At 44.3% G+C, this 13,840-nt stretch overlaps 2 protein-coding genes across 6 annotated transcripts in view; one reads left to right on the top strand and one right to left on the bottom strand.

Annotated features, from left to right (window-relative positions):
• Nucleotides 1-311: 311 nt before the first annotated feature.
• C18H6orf120 (chromosome 18 C6orf120 homolog) lies at nt 312-3,484 on the bottom strand. 5 transcript variants are annotated; one of them, XM_064158462.1, is made up of 3 exons: nt 2,774-3,347; nt 2,157-2,319; nt 312-1,317 (listed from the first exon to the last, which is right to left on the bottom strand). In XM_064158462.1, the coding sequence occupies exon 3, from the start codon at nt 1,270-1,272 to the stop codon at nt 715-717; it is 558 nt and encodes a 185-aa protein (XP_064014532.1). In that variant the 5' UTR covers nt 1,273-1,317; nt 2,157-2,319; nt 2,774-3,347; the 3' UTR covers nt 312-714. The 5 variants fall into 5 exon arrangements, with proteins under 5 accessions (XP_064014532.1, XP_064014531.1, XP_064014534.1 ...); XM_064158461.1 differs by lacking the exons at nt 2,157-2,319; nt 2,774-3,347 and adding an exon at nt 3,381-3,484; XM_064158464.1 differs by lacking the exons at nt 2,157-2,319; nt 2,774-3,347 and adding an exon at nt 3,381-3,484 and having other exon boundaries at nt 312-1,313.
• A 2,012-nt stretch (nt 3,485-5,496) lies between these two features.
• WDR27 (WD repeat domain 27) overlaps nt 5,497-13,840 on the top strand; it is a 63,331-nt gene continuing 54,987 nt past the window's right edge. Inside the window, exons 1-5 of the mRNA XM_064158459.1 lie at nt 5,497-5,688; nt 6,651-6,792; nt 8,041-8,165; nt 11,299-11,350; nt 12,707-12,777. Of these exons, the coding sequence (XP_064014529.1) occupies nt 5,512-5,688; nt 6,651-6,792; nt 8,041-8,165; nt 11,299-11,350; nt 12,707-12,777 (567 nt within the window). The 5' untranslated portion in view covers nt 5,497-5,511. The remainder of the gene's footprint in view (nt 5,689-6,650; nt 6,793-8,040; nt 8,166-11,298; nt 11,351-12,706; nt 12,778-13,840) is intronic.

Raw genomic sequence — 13,840 nt, 5'->3', positions numbered from 1 at the left:
AGATAGTACATGTTGCATTGCTTTTAATGAGCAACTAAAATGTCTTATTGACAAGTAACAACAGCTGAAGCCTTTACTCTCCGTGCAGTAATAGTGGAGAAGTAACATGCACTTGATTCAGGTCACGGATTTGTAGAGGTGCTGAGTGACTGGACAGACCTCTGCCTGACTGACAGTAGCTGTGATGTAGACAATCAAAATACAGATCATTTATCCCCTCAGGCGATTTCTTTTTCCTTCCTTCCCCCTGGGCTCCTCAAATTGAATACACTCAAACCCCATTGTTCATTAGTTCTACTGGAAATACTTGCTCAGAAAAATAGATTTTATTTTTAAGTACACTCTGAATTGAGAGGGGACACAGAAGTGCAGCAGTTTATTTCACTTTATAAAAAAGCAATAGAAAATACTGAATTGCAGTTGATTTTTCTAAGCACCTGTTTAAAATCAGTTTATCAATAGCCCATCGTACATTCATTTTTAAACCCCGGTCTCTAAAGAACACTGCAAATACTGTGCTTGCTGCTCATTTTATATATAGGGGAGGATTTACAATATAGAATCAAATATGGCTTTTTTCCTCCACTTCCTTTCTGGTTTAGAAAAAGTAACCTGGATACCTCTTCAGGAAACAAAAGAGTATTAAATATTACAGTAAGTCATTCATGTTCAGTTTCACAGGCTGAAGTGCGACTTAGTCCAGTGTGTATCAATTTAAAAAAGAATTTCAAGTATTAACTTTAAGATTCCAATAAGTATAGTCCAGAAAACAGACTCCTCATCCTGAGATTCATCTTCTGTAGATTGTGAGTATTTCTGGTTTGCCTCCATCTCCTCGGGGTTGTAAGAAGCCTCACCGAACGGATACTGTGCAACTGTTCGATCATAGTATACTTTCATTTCAAACTCGCTCTCCAGGTGAGAGGGATGACCATAAATACCAATTCCCACTGGTCGGCGGAAGTGTGCGGGCACGTGGACAACATCTTGGCCGCACGTTACGGACTGTAGCTCGTACTCATCAAAGCTTGGGTGAAGTGTCATATCAGATACGTACAAGTCTGCATCGCCTTTTAAACTCCGCATCTGAAGTACTATCTTTCCCTCGTGATGTAGTCTCAAATAGCTGTAGTTTCCTGCTCCAATCTGCCCTTGAACAACATGAAGAAGAATCCATTCTTCAGGTACATCCTCTTCTTCAAAGGTATTTACCACAAATAATACCTGAGCAGCCACAAATATTCTCAGGATTCTTGTCCAGTTTGCTGCCATGGTCTTAAGCTGTATTTAGATTCTTCCTGTGTCCTGGGCAGCTACCTTAGGAATACAGAATACAATTCAGAGCTCAGCATATTCTGTTCTTGGAAACAATCTTTTTTTCCCCTTAATTTGGTAAGTTTTATAAATCCCCTCTAGTCCATTCAAAATTAGGCAACATAATTAAGTAAGTTTATTATCTCCTTTTTTTTTTAATAAGTACTGCAAAGAGAGCTCTTTAGGATTAAAGTTACATGAATGTCTTGAAGAAGTTAAGAAACTAATCAAGAGGGGAATCTTTCATTTAGATATGCCACAGAGGCTTGTCTCCTTCTACCTCCATACTTGCCAAATTATAGAATCACAGAATCAATCAGGTTGGAAGAGACCTCCAAGATCATCCAGTCCAACCTAGCACCCAGCCCTGGACAATCAACTAGACCATGGCACCAAGTGCCTCATCCAGTCTTTTTTTTGAACACCTCCAGGGATGGCAACTCCACCACCTCCCTAGGCAGCCCATTCCAATGGCAGCTACTCAAACCCAGTAATGATTTCAGCCTCTGTTTGAAAAAAAAAACCAAAACAAAACCCCCAACTTATAAAAAGGCAGCTTTTGCATGCTTGCAGGAGCTTAACTTTTTATCAGGTATTTAGGGCATCTTATTTGTTTTGGTCTGCCATGCTCTCACCTTCAGAAGGCAGTAACAGTGCAAATCTGGATGTACACCTATTTTTATTTTAAAAAATACTTTCTTTCCTGAAAATTGTGTTACTGTACAAATGTTCAGCTCTTTAAAGCATCTGCTTACAAAACAGAAACTTGGGGTTACAGAAGTAAAGGGGAGATGGAAAGGTCTACTACAAGATTAAGGATCTTACACTCCTTCGCTCCTTACCGTGTGCTCCCAATCTGGCAGCCCCATCATGCTTGCACACTCCAGTCCTTTAAGCAGTAGCACCAAGTGTGCATGTACAAAACCAGCAAGCTCCGAACCTCGCTGAAGGCTTCCACAGCGCAGTTTTAACGTGGTCAAGTACAAGAGCCACAAATATACACACCTTCACATTTCAGAGCAATTCTTACTCCTTTCATAAGGGCAGTACAATGAATTTAAACGTGAAAGCTACCAGTATGTTAGTTCTGTACTCTAGTAGCATCAAAACAAACTGCACTACACCTCCTGAGATGACACTTAAACTTTAGAGGTGTTACACTTAAACAGTGTAAGGGGAAAAAAGAAAAAGACAAACTTATTTCTGCAGTTTCAAGTTTTCTGCCCCAGAGGCCTCTCTACTGCAAGGCCACAACACTGCAAAGGCAGCATAAAAGGCAGCAGAGCATTCACAGAACCTGCCAGACAGACAAAACACCCTCGTGACAGGAAAAATACTCCTCTGCCTTTTGTCTCCCTGGATTTGAGCGCTGACTCTGTCGCTCTTAAATCAAAGCGGTGGCTGAAATACCCGAGCAGAACACGCAGATCTCCGCATGAGAGCAGAAAATACTTGTTACCTAGAAACAAATGCAAGCGTTCTGGCACCGAACAGCACTTGGAAGAAGACGACGTCAGGAGACCTTGGACAGAACTATGCCCGCCTCTGTCCGTTTGCGCTAACTGCTGCCTTCCCCGCGATCGCTCCTGCCGCTGGAACCAACGGCCGACCCTACCGCCTGCTCCAGCCGGCCCCGGTCTCCGCTGGCGGTACGGCAGGCGGCGCGGGAGCCCAGCCCGATGTGCACGGCAGAACTCTCGCACCAGCCCGCCAATCGAAGGCCGGGGCGCGGCTCACCGCCCTGCCACGGAGCTCCAGCAACAGAGCGGCCAATACGAGGCAGAGCAAAGCCGCCTCGCAGACGTGCGGCAGCGAAGAGCCGCTGCTTTCGCCATGGGCAAGCCCCTCCCCAGGGCGGGCGAAGGCGGGCCCCGAGGCAGCGCGGCTGCCGAGGGAAGGTAGACAGTCGCGGAGGCCGCCCGGGGCAGCCCCTCCCGCGTAGTGCCAAGAGCCGCGCCGGCAGCGTCCCGCTGAGCCCGGCCCAGCAGCTGGGAAGCAGAGTTAGTCGGAGCGTGTGAGCCCTCCGCGCCGCCCCCCCGCAGCCGTGCGCGACGCGCTCCACTCACCGCCGCCGCCGAGCGCTGCCGCCGCCGTCCCGCCCCCTCCCCGGGCCGCCAGCAGGGCCCCTTGCTATCGCGAGAGCGGCCGGCGGGGCGGGTGCTGGCGCTGCGAGCGCTCCGCACGCACGCTACTCTGTGCGGGGCGCCGCGGGACCTGTGCCGTACGCCTTTTCTCGGGGTGCCCTGGCGGCAGGTCTCCGGTCTCCCGGCGTCGCTGAGGAGCCTTGGGGCTCCGCGAAGGCCGGTCCGCTCGCAATGGTGGGGGCGTTTGCAGTGCCATCAGAGGGAAGCCGCTTCGGAGGACGGTCTTTCCCTCGACCCTACGCATGGCTTCGGCTGTATCTTGCCGTTCGCGATGACTGTCCAGAGTTCGGGAGATAAGAGTATTACTGGCCAAAAGCGCGGGGACCTTGCACTGCTTCAACAGACAGCTCTGCTCGGTCTAGGTGGGTTGGAAGGGCGGCGCTGGTGGCCGCTGCGGCCGGTGAGTCCCGGGCAGTTCGGAGTGTCGGCTTCTTGCTCCGTGGCCAGCCTGACCTAGGGTAGGGTATCCCTAGGGATGGCAGGGGGCTTGGAACTAAGTGATCGTTGTGGTCCCTTCCAACCCTGACTGATTCTGTGATTACATGATTATTTGCCGGGGGGGGGGGGGAAGATTTGATTTCTGTGTTACTTCTAAATTGTAAATAATAGAATGTAGTTGTAAATATATGTATATATATATATATGCTTATAAATTTAACTTGCTGTAAAATACAGCTTTATCTTCCAAACCTTCTGGGTTCGTCTGATGATTTCAGCTTTATTCTCCCTTGAACTGGGGAGCCCAAAACTGGACACAGTATTCCAGGTGTGGTCTCACCAGGGCAGAGTAGAGGAGGAGAAGAACCTCCCTAGACCTGCTGACCACGCTGATGCACCCCAGGGTGGCATTGGCTTTCTTGGCCACAAGGGCACATTGCTGTCCCATGCAGAACTTGCTATCCACCAGGTCTTTCTCGACGGAGATGCTTTCCAGCAGGGCAGCCCCCAACCCGTACTGGTGCCTGTTGTTATTCCTCTCCACATAGAGTACCCTGCACTTGTCTTTTGTCAATTTCATAAGGTTTGCCTTCACCCAAGCTCTCCAGCCTGTCCAGCTCTCATTGGATGGCAGCACAGCCTGAGGGGCTGTTGGCCACCTCCCCCCAGTTTTATACCATCAGTGAACTTGCTATATCACATAAGTACATCACTCATTAAAATTGTCATAAGCATATTAGATTTTTTTCTCCAGTATCCCCAGCTTTGAGTCACAGTTTAGAAGAGAAATGCTGAGTGTCACAGAGTTATGCCTATGCAGCTGGTGCTGAATACAGTGGCTTTACCCAAATTGACGTGGACATGCAAAAAGGAGTTTGTGCTGGTGCTCAGTCCAAGGGGAACAAGAAGATTGTGTTGTCCTTTATGGTGTGTATCAGATGCTCTCATAAAGGAAAAAAGGTTGCAGTGTTAATTACAGACAGACTCAAGAAAGACATTCCTGTAGAAAGTATCTGAAATGCAAACGAGGTGAAAATTGTGTCTGCAGATTGATGTCCACCAAAATGGTTTAAATTGGCACAGATAAAGAAACCTTCATCGTAAGAATCTTCATTCGAGTTGAAAAGGACCTCCGGACTCCTTCAGTCAACCTTTCTGTTCAGAAGAGGCCCAACGGAGTGAGGTCGCTCAGAGCGTGTGCAGCTCGGGCAGCTGCAGGGGCAGAGATCCGCAGCCGCTCGCAGAGACGGTGGAGCTGTTGGGCTCGAGCTCGCCGTTGCTCGGGAGAGGGAGGACACTCCGAGCCCGCCCCGCTCCGCGGGCGGCGGAAATGCCTTCCACTCGGCAACCCGGCGGAGACGCCGCTGCCTTGGCTACGCTTCGGCCATTGGGTGCTGGGCCACGGCCGTGGGGCCGGTAGGGAGGAGGGGTCGCATTTTCTGGTCCTGGAGGCGCGGAGCTGGGCGGGTTTCTCCGCCTGTCCGCGCAAGAGTGCGTTCGCGGGCAGGCTGTGTGGCCCTGGGACACCTACGCTTGTCAGGCGGTAGGGACGCCGGCGGCGAGGCGAAGCTGGCCCCGTGTGGCGCTGCGCCGCGGGGCGTTTCTCAGCGGTAGAATGGAAGGTGCCAGGGACCCTCGTTCTTCGGGAGGAGGCTGCAATTCTAACGTTGTCCGCGAAAAACACTTGTTTAAGTCCAAACTGTCAGAGTCCCTTGTTCAGCTGGCGTGTAGTCACCGTTACTGTGCCTTCCCACTGCATCCAAATGAGTTATGCATCTGGAACGCAGAGACTGCTCAGGTAAAACCGGGATATATCCCTTTGTGGGCTGCTATTTCAGAGGAAGATTTAAAGGGAAAGTACAAACAACATGTCTGAGGGTGGTACAGGAGCATCATGTTTCACTTTAATGCTGGGAAGATGCTATCATTTGTTTTGAGCTTTGCTATTGTGATAGTAATAGAAATTGTGATGAGTTGACCCTGGCTGGCAGCAAAACCACTGCTTACTCTCCTGCTCACTCTCTTCCAGCAGGGTGTGGGGGGAGAGAATTGGGCAGGCAAAACTGACAATTCATCATGGGTCAAGATAAAGATAGTTTAACAGGTGAAAGAAAGATGTAAAAAGAAGTGATGTAAAGATAGGGCTGGGTGCTAGGTTGTACTGGATGATCTTGGAGGTCTCTTCCAACCTGGTTGATTCTATGATTCTATGACAGTCACCACCTCCTAAGAGCAGACAGATCCCCATACCGGCTTTGAGTGCCAGACACCTTAGAAGACATTGCCTTGGCCCCCCCACACCTTCTTCAATATTCCAGTTTTGTTACTGAACACAATATAATGTAGGGAATACCTCCTTAGCAGTTTGGGTCAGCTCTTCCAGCTGTATTTCCTCCCAGTCTCTTGTGTGCCCTCAGCCTGCTTGCGCGGGATGGGAAGGCCAGGACAGACTGGGAAAGAGAAAAAACCTTGGTACTGTGCAAGCAGTGTTTGGCAACAGACCAATTGGTGTGTTATCAACACTATCTTCATCACGAAATCCAAAGCACTGCACCATGCAAGCTGCTATGATGAAAGTTAAATCCATCCCAGCCAAACTTAGTACAGCTATGTAGTAGCTGATTGATTTTAGAACAATAAATCAAAACCAGTTGTTGTTTTGTTAAGTGCCTGTAAATTATCCATTTGGAATTTCGTATTGTTCATAGTCTCAGTTTGAAGGGACTGATTGAACTTCTTGCCTGTGTTTGTCAGCCATTCCATTTGACAGGACATCATTACTCAATTTCTGCGCTGTCATTTGGCAGTAAAATCAATCCACTTCTTGTCTGCTCTGCTTCTCGTGATCATGTGATAGTGTGGGATCTTGATAAATGCACACAGGAGGCACAAGAAGGTAGAGTATTGTCTTTATAATGCATGCATATTACATATATCTGAAAGAAGAGGTGCAAAGACACCTACTGCCTCCTGCAAGCTGACTAATGCCCAGCCTGTCTCTGATCATGTGATGGTTTGGGTGTTACTGCCCCCCCCCCCTTAAGAAAATCCAAAGAAGTGTGATTTCATGGGCACTTTTATTGTTAGTACCTCAAAGAGTACCATGCTATGCCTAGGCAATGAGGCAGATGGAGGAATCCACTGGTGCACGGTTCTGTGCTTTGGTTTCCAATAATCTGGTGTAATTATACTGTGGGTTGCTCTGTACATCTTCCTGACAGAAACTGGGATAGATCTGTGCTTAGTTAAGTGCTATGCAACGTTTCTAAGAACTGTAATGCACAAGAGTTTTCTGTTTCATTGAGTCTCAGAATTGCAGAATGTCAGGGGCTGGAAGGGACCTCAGAAGGTCATCCAGTCCAACTCCCTGCCAGAGCAGAATTTCCTTCCTTCCTTCCCTTTCCTTTCCTTCCCTTTCCTTTCCTTTCCTTTCCTTTCCTTTCCTTTCCTTTCCTTTCCTTTCCTTTCCTTTCCTTTCCTTTCCTTTCCTTTCCTTTCCTTTCCTTTCCTTTCCTTTCCTTTCCTTTCCTTTCCTTTCCTTTCCTTTCCTTTCCTTTCCTTTCCTTTCCTTTCCTTTCCTTTCCTTTCCTTTCCTTTCCTTTCCTTTCCTTTCCTTTCCTTTCCTTTCCTTTCCTTTCCTCTCCAACTCCAGTTTCCCTCCATCCTCCTACTTTTCTTTCCATCTCCTTCCTTTCCCCCCACCTCCCTCTTTTCATCTCTATCCTTTTCCTCTCCATTCTCTTCCTCTCCATCTCCCTACTTCCAGCATCACTTCCCCTCTTCCACCACACCCGTGCCTTCACCACCCCACACCTCATTTTCCCCTTTTTCCCCCAAACCCAGAGCACCTGGCTTCTATTTGAGTCTCCTCCCACCCCAGGTGTGACCACTTTGCCCTCCCTACCCACTCCCCTTTATAATCGCCCCGGGAAAAGCAGAAGCCCTAAGCTTGCCCATCTGGGCAGAGGATCCTCCTCTCATCGGGACCGGTGAGTACCCACGGTGCACACTGGGTGATGGTGGAGGGGATTCAAAGGCCGGGGGGCCTGGTGGCCCCCCGGTTAGCTAGGATAGAGACTCAATGATCATTCTAACATCATCCCCGGGTGTTGGCTGTGTCTCATTAACAATAACATTGCTGCAGGGTTAACACCTCGAGGAATTGTTATAGGAGCTCTTTTGGGAATGGTGCTTCATGTGAGATTTAGTCCAGATGATCAACAAGTAGCAGTATGTGCTGGAAATCAGATCTACATGTTAAGTGCAAAGGTGAGATACCATTCTTCCTACCCATAGTCCTGATACTTTTTCAACTTACTCACTTGTGAATAAACTCATAGTACCAAAATGCCAGAATAAGTAAGCAAATACATTTTCTAGTGTGAACTGAAATGAAATTTCAATTTCCATTATCTAGACATCTTCAATATCTAATACATATTAGAAATATCTAGTAACTTAGAAAAAGAAAATATTCTGAGGACATCATGAAAATTAATGTTGTATCATTGTCTTGGTTCTAATTTAAATTTCCCAGAGACTCGAATTCAGTTGATAGAACCGATAACAATTTATGGGATGCCCTTCCCTCCTCCCCCTTCTTTCCCAAAAGAAAAGGAATTAGATGGAGAGAGGGGAAAGCTAAGCAGACCCAAATAAATAATGTCCCTGGGATATGGAAGTTAAAAGAAGAAGAGTTTAACAATAAATAATAGATAATGAGGTAGGGAAGGGAAAATAAGATACAAAACATGTAAATATACAACCATATTTGATGGCAATGGGTTTTGTCTGCTTCGTGGGTGGTGATGATAAGCAGCAGGAAACAGGAATGGTAATTTCTGGTGAGCAGGAAGGCAGGGGAGAGAGCGAGAACAGAAGTCCTCCTGTTTTTATGAATCTTAGGAAGGGGGAGAGGACTAACCACCATCACCTGGTAGTGTTCAGACCCACCCCTGGAGAGGGGTCAAGACCACTTAGAGTCAGCTTCAAGATCACTCCTCCAGGAGTGTTAACCCTGTACAATCATTCACTCTGAAGAAATGAATATAATGTGTAGTGATTTTGCCAGCAGGATGATATGCAGGACTGCAGTTTCAGTAAGAGAAAATCTTATTAAATGATTATTTTTAATCCAAATCTGACATTTTCCAACATTTATCAATTGTTAATGCATTTAACAAGTTGTCATTTAAAATCTGCAGTTTAATCTGGTTTCATTTTGACTTAACTAATTACAGAAAGAAGCTATACTAGCTGAATTGGATGGCCATCTGGCTCCAGTGACTGCTGCTGAGTTTTGCACATGGGAGAAAAATATGCTTATATCAGTGTCAGAAGACAGAACCTTTAAGGCAAGGAAAATTTGAGCTGGGTTTTAAAAATGTGTGATTTAATGAATATGTGAAATAGCTTTATATATATATTTATAGAATCACAGAATTGGTCAGAGTTGGAAGGGGCCACCAGGATCATCTAGTTCCAAAGCCCCTGCTGTGGGCAGGGACACTCTACCCTAGATCAGGCGGGCCAGAGCCTCATCCAGCCTGGATATTTGACTTTATGGAGATCATGACACTGTTCTTAGAGTTGCTTGGGAAATGATTGTAAAATTTAATTACTCTTTTTTTTTAGAAGAACAATGCAGATTTTGTATATTCAGAGTTTTCCACAGTGAAGTGTTAACCTGGGTGATTATTACCACCTTGCAAATGGAAATAGAACTATTTGGATCAGTTTGGCTGTGCTTGAAGTGTTTCAGATGTTCTGAACGAATACAGTTCATTTTAAGTTTGCTGACTGAAATTTCCCCTTTTGGGAATATTGGCTTGCATGCATTGGTTGGGTTGTTGTGTACTGGTAGGATTTTTTGCCAGACAACATTTTATATGATGACAGCACATATTGCTGCTGCTGTACATGACTGTTGAAGACAACTTAGTAATGGGAAATGAAGAGCCTGAATGAATCCAGGTGTATCTTCCAGGAGATGCTGGTATACAATTTCCTACTGATTGTCCTCTATGACTCTAGCATAACCCAGCATTTGGTTCTACAAGCTAAAGTAAAAGCAGAGTTTGTTATATCAAAGATTGGGTTTGTATTGTGTTTCTAAATATATTTATTATATCACTCTTCTGGAGAAAATGTGGTTGTGACTTTTGCTGTGGTCTTGAATGAAAAAAGGTAAGATTGAGTCAGATTTTAGGAAATATTAATAATTCTGTTTGTTTCTTATTCAGTTTATATTGGTATAAGAAATCCAGGTAAAAATGAATGAAGGAAAAGTTCTATATTGCCTTCATAAAAAATTAAAGAAGACTTGATAAACTATACAACTCCTAAAGAATAAGTTTGAGTTTCATGTTTTTGAACCTTGATAAATGTTGGCACTAAAATGACAACCAAAGGAAAATATTTTGTAAGTCTCTCAAGTAATTTAGTAAGTAAATCTTAAGTTTTATTTTCTCAGCCTAATTCTGCAAACCAGGGGTAATGCTCTGAGCAGCCGCACTGAAGTCTATGACAGTTGGCTCCAGTGATTTCAGCACTTGCAGTGCCCAAAACCTTATGTTCCCCCCAGCCCTTTTACTTAGCTGAAGAAATGAAACAAAGGAGAATCTCTTCAGCTAAATTTGTGAAACAATATCAAAGGACACAGTTTTTCAGAAGCATAATGTTTATATTCAGAGAGAAATGAAACATGAACAAGGAGAAAAGTTTGGGAGCTCAATATGTGCAGAATGCAGAGTCTGTCTGGCACTCATTTTTTCAATCCCATCTGTGATAGCTATCATAAATGTAGTGGAAGTGCTTGTGGGGAGGAAGGCTCACAGATGTCACAACATGAGAGGAAAAGTGTAGTTTTGATAGCTTTCTTGATCAATTACTAAGCATAGAGTCTGTAGCTTAGAAACAGTCCTGGTAATAATTAAAGTTGACTTATATGTGGATCTATAGATCATAGTAAGTATCAGTATTATTAATAATGACCTCTTATCCTATGAAAGTTGTAAAATTCTCCAAGCTCTTTGTATGAAATTTAGAACCAGTAAGCCTTTTTATTAGTTTAGGTCAAGTTGCTAAGAGTTCAACCTAAGCAAAGATGCTAATAATTCCTTCTAATTACTTTATATTTTCATACCAAGTAAGCTTCACCTTTTTTACTACGGATGCTTAGCAATCTTTTGTACTGCAGATGCTTAGCAATTAGACAAAGCTCTCAGTAGCTAGAAAACCAAATGTAAAAAACAAAATCCTTAACATATTATCTCACTTCCAGTGTCTGCATTTCCCTATTTTCACCACATGATGGCTGTTGAAGTTTGTGTTTTCCTTGCAGATGTAATTAAGTGCCTACCTTTACAATGTTGCTTGTTTTGATTTCTTTTTTTCCTTAAAGGTATGGGACTATTCTACTGGCAAGTTAATGTATCAGTCAGGGGTATTAACGGGTAAGTTTTCTCTTTTAGGTATACTTTCTCACAGCAAAAATATCCCCCATCTAATTTATAATTGTTAAAGAATTGGTGAATCATAGTCATAGAAGTGTGGAATGGATTGAGTTGGAAGGGACTTGAAAGATCATTGGTTCCACCTCCCTGCCATTGGTAGGGACACCTCCTACTAAACCAGGTTGCTCAAAGCCTCATTGAGCCTGGTCTTAAATATTCATGGGAATGTGACATCTCTGGGCAACTAGTTCCAGTGTCTCGCCACCTTGACAGTAAACAATTTCCTTCTAATATCCAGTCTAAATCTACTCTGCTGTAGTTTAAACTATTGCCCCTTGTCTTATCACTGCCCTTATGAAAAGTCCCTCTCCAGCTTTTTTGCTAGGTCCCTTCAGGTACTGGGAGGCTGCTATAAAGTCTCAGCAGAACCTTCTCCAGGCTGAACAAATCCATCTCCCTTAGCCTGTCCTGGTAGGAGAGGTATTCCAGAAATATTTAGCTGATTTAGTGCAAATAATTCTAGTAGACTCAGTAGAAGTAAACATGCTGTCTTTTAGGATGCATGTAATAGTTGCCATTTACAGAGATATGCAGGTGGTTGCTAAACCACTGTCCAATCCATCATATCTGAAAGATCATGGGCACACTGGTGAAGTTCCTGCTGACTGCAATAAAGCCTGTATTCAAGAAGGGAGAAAAGGATGAGCTGGGAAACTACAGACTGATCAGTCTCACCTCTGTGCCTGGCAAGATCATGAAGCAGATCCTCCTGAAGGCTCTGCTAAGGCAAATGGAAAACAAAGCAGAGGTGATTGGTGGTAACCAGTGATGGCTTCACCAGAGGCAGATCATGCCTGATGAATTTAGTGGCTTTTTATGATGAAGTCACAGCAGCAGTGGACAAGGGAAAGGCAACTGACATCATTGACCTGAGTAAGGAAGGCATTTGACTCTGTCCCACATGATATCCTGGTCGCCAAACTGGAAAAACACAGACTTGATGGGTGGAGCACTGCTGGAAAAGGAATTAGCTGAATGATCACACAGAGTGATGTTCAACAGCAAAATGTACACCTGGAGACCAGTGCCAAGTGGTGCATGCAAACCTCATGAAGTTCAAAAAGGACAAGTGCAGGGTTCTGCATCTGGCAGGGAATAACAACAAACACCAGTACATGTTGGGAGTAGCCCTACTGGGGAGCGGCTCCACAAAGAAAGACCTTGGGGATGGATAGCAAGTTCTCCTTGGGCCATGATCTAGTTGACTGGCTAGGGCTGGGTGCTAGTTTGGACTGGATGGAGTTGGAGGTCTCTTCCAACCTGGTTGATTCTATGACTTTATTTTTTTTTAAGCAGCATTTCCTTTGCTAAGTCTGCTAATTGATGAAGAAAATAAGCAGATTATCACTGGATGTGCTGATGGACAGGTAGGAATTACCTATTAAACTGACTTTGTGTCAAGACAGTCCACTATTATTAATGTTATTTGTCTGTAAAAAAGCTTCATAAGCTGCATATGTATTTTGAGCTGGTACAACAGTTCTTTTGTGAAGCATAAATCATTGTTTTGAGCACAAAGCATTGAATTACAAAATGGAAATGTTTCCTCAACTGGGAACATTTTAAAGAGCAAAATCAGTGATTATATAAGAAAAGTACACTGAGAGGCTGCAAATGTGTCTGTTTTAAATGAAAAAGATGAAAAATAAGATGCTCTGTATTGACCAAGGAATGAAACGTGGCAATAAATGGTTTTGGCATGCTGCAAGTCTCATGATAAAACATGAACATGCATTTCACCTCCTCTTTAATGTTGAGTTTATTTCTGTGAGATTTTCCATCTCTTTTCCTTCAGTGTTACCATTCACTGAACTGTGTAGAAAAATAAAGGTTTAGCTATAGTGGGGTCTAAAAAGAGGGGAAAAAAAAGAAATTCAAGTACTGTAGCAGAAATTAATAATAGGTATGAACTATGACTAATTTCTGTATATTATTTTTTATTATTAATATTCAAAAATCGGGAAAATTCCCTGAGAGTCTTTGAATTTTTGGTCGACAGGAAGCAATTGCACAGAATTAAACAGTTTAAACAATCAGAACTTGGAAAATAGTAACACAAAACCAGGAAAAATTCTAACTGTGCTTAATGGAGTCTTGACACTTACTCCAGCAGATGTACTCATGACTCTTTTGGTCCCTGAGAGAGTCTCCTGTATCAAAGACACTTTCAAACTTGTGATGATTCTGGGGTAAAATACAAAATACTTCAGGCAGAGGGAAGAGGATGCTGCTGAGTCACTAGTGTTAGCTGCCTTTAACAAGTTGCAAACAAGGAGAGGAAGAAAGGCTTCATGCAGACAAAGGCACAGTTTCTAAATCATCTCCCTTTATATACTTGATTTTGAAATCCAACTGGCCAACAGGCACTAGCACCACTGTTCTGGCCAGTGAATGCAAAGCTTCCTGCCTCCTTTGACCACGAAGGCATGG

This window comes from Pogoniulus pusillus, chromosome 18 (genome assembly GCF_015220805.1).
Source record: "Pogoniulus pusillus isolate bPogPus1 chromosome 18, bPogPus1.pri, whole genome shotgun sequence".
In the NCBI taxonomy this organism is placed as follows: Eukaryota; Metazoa; Chordata; class Aves; order Piciformes; family Lybiidae; genus Pogoniulus; species Pogoniulus pusillus.
This window is presented reverse-complemented; position numbering and strand designations above follow the sequence as displayed.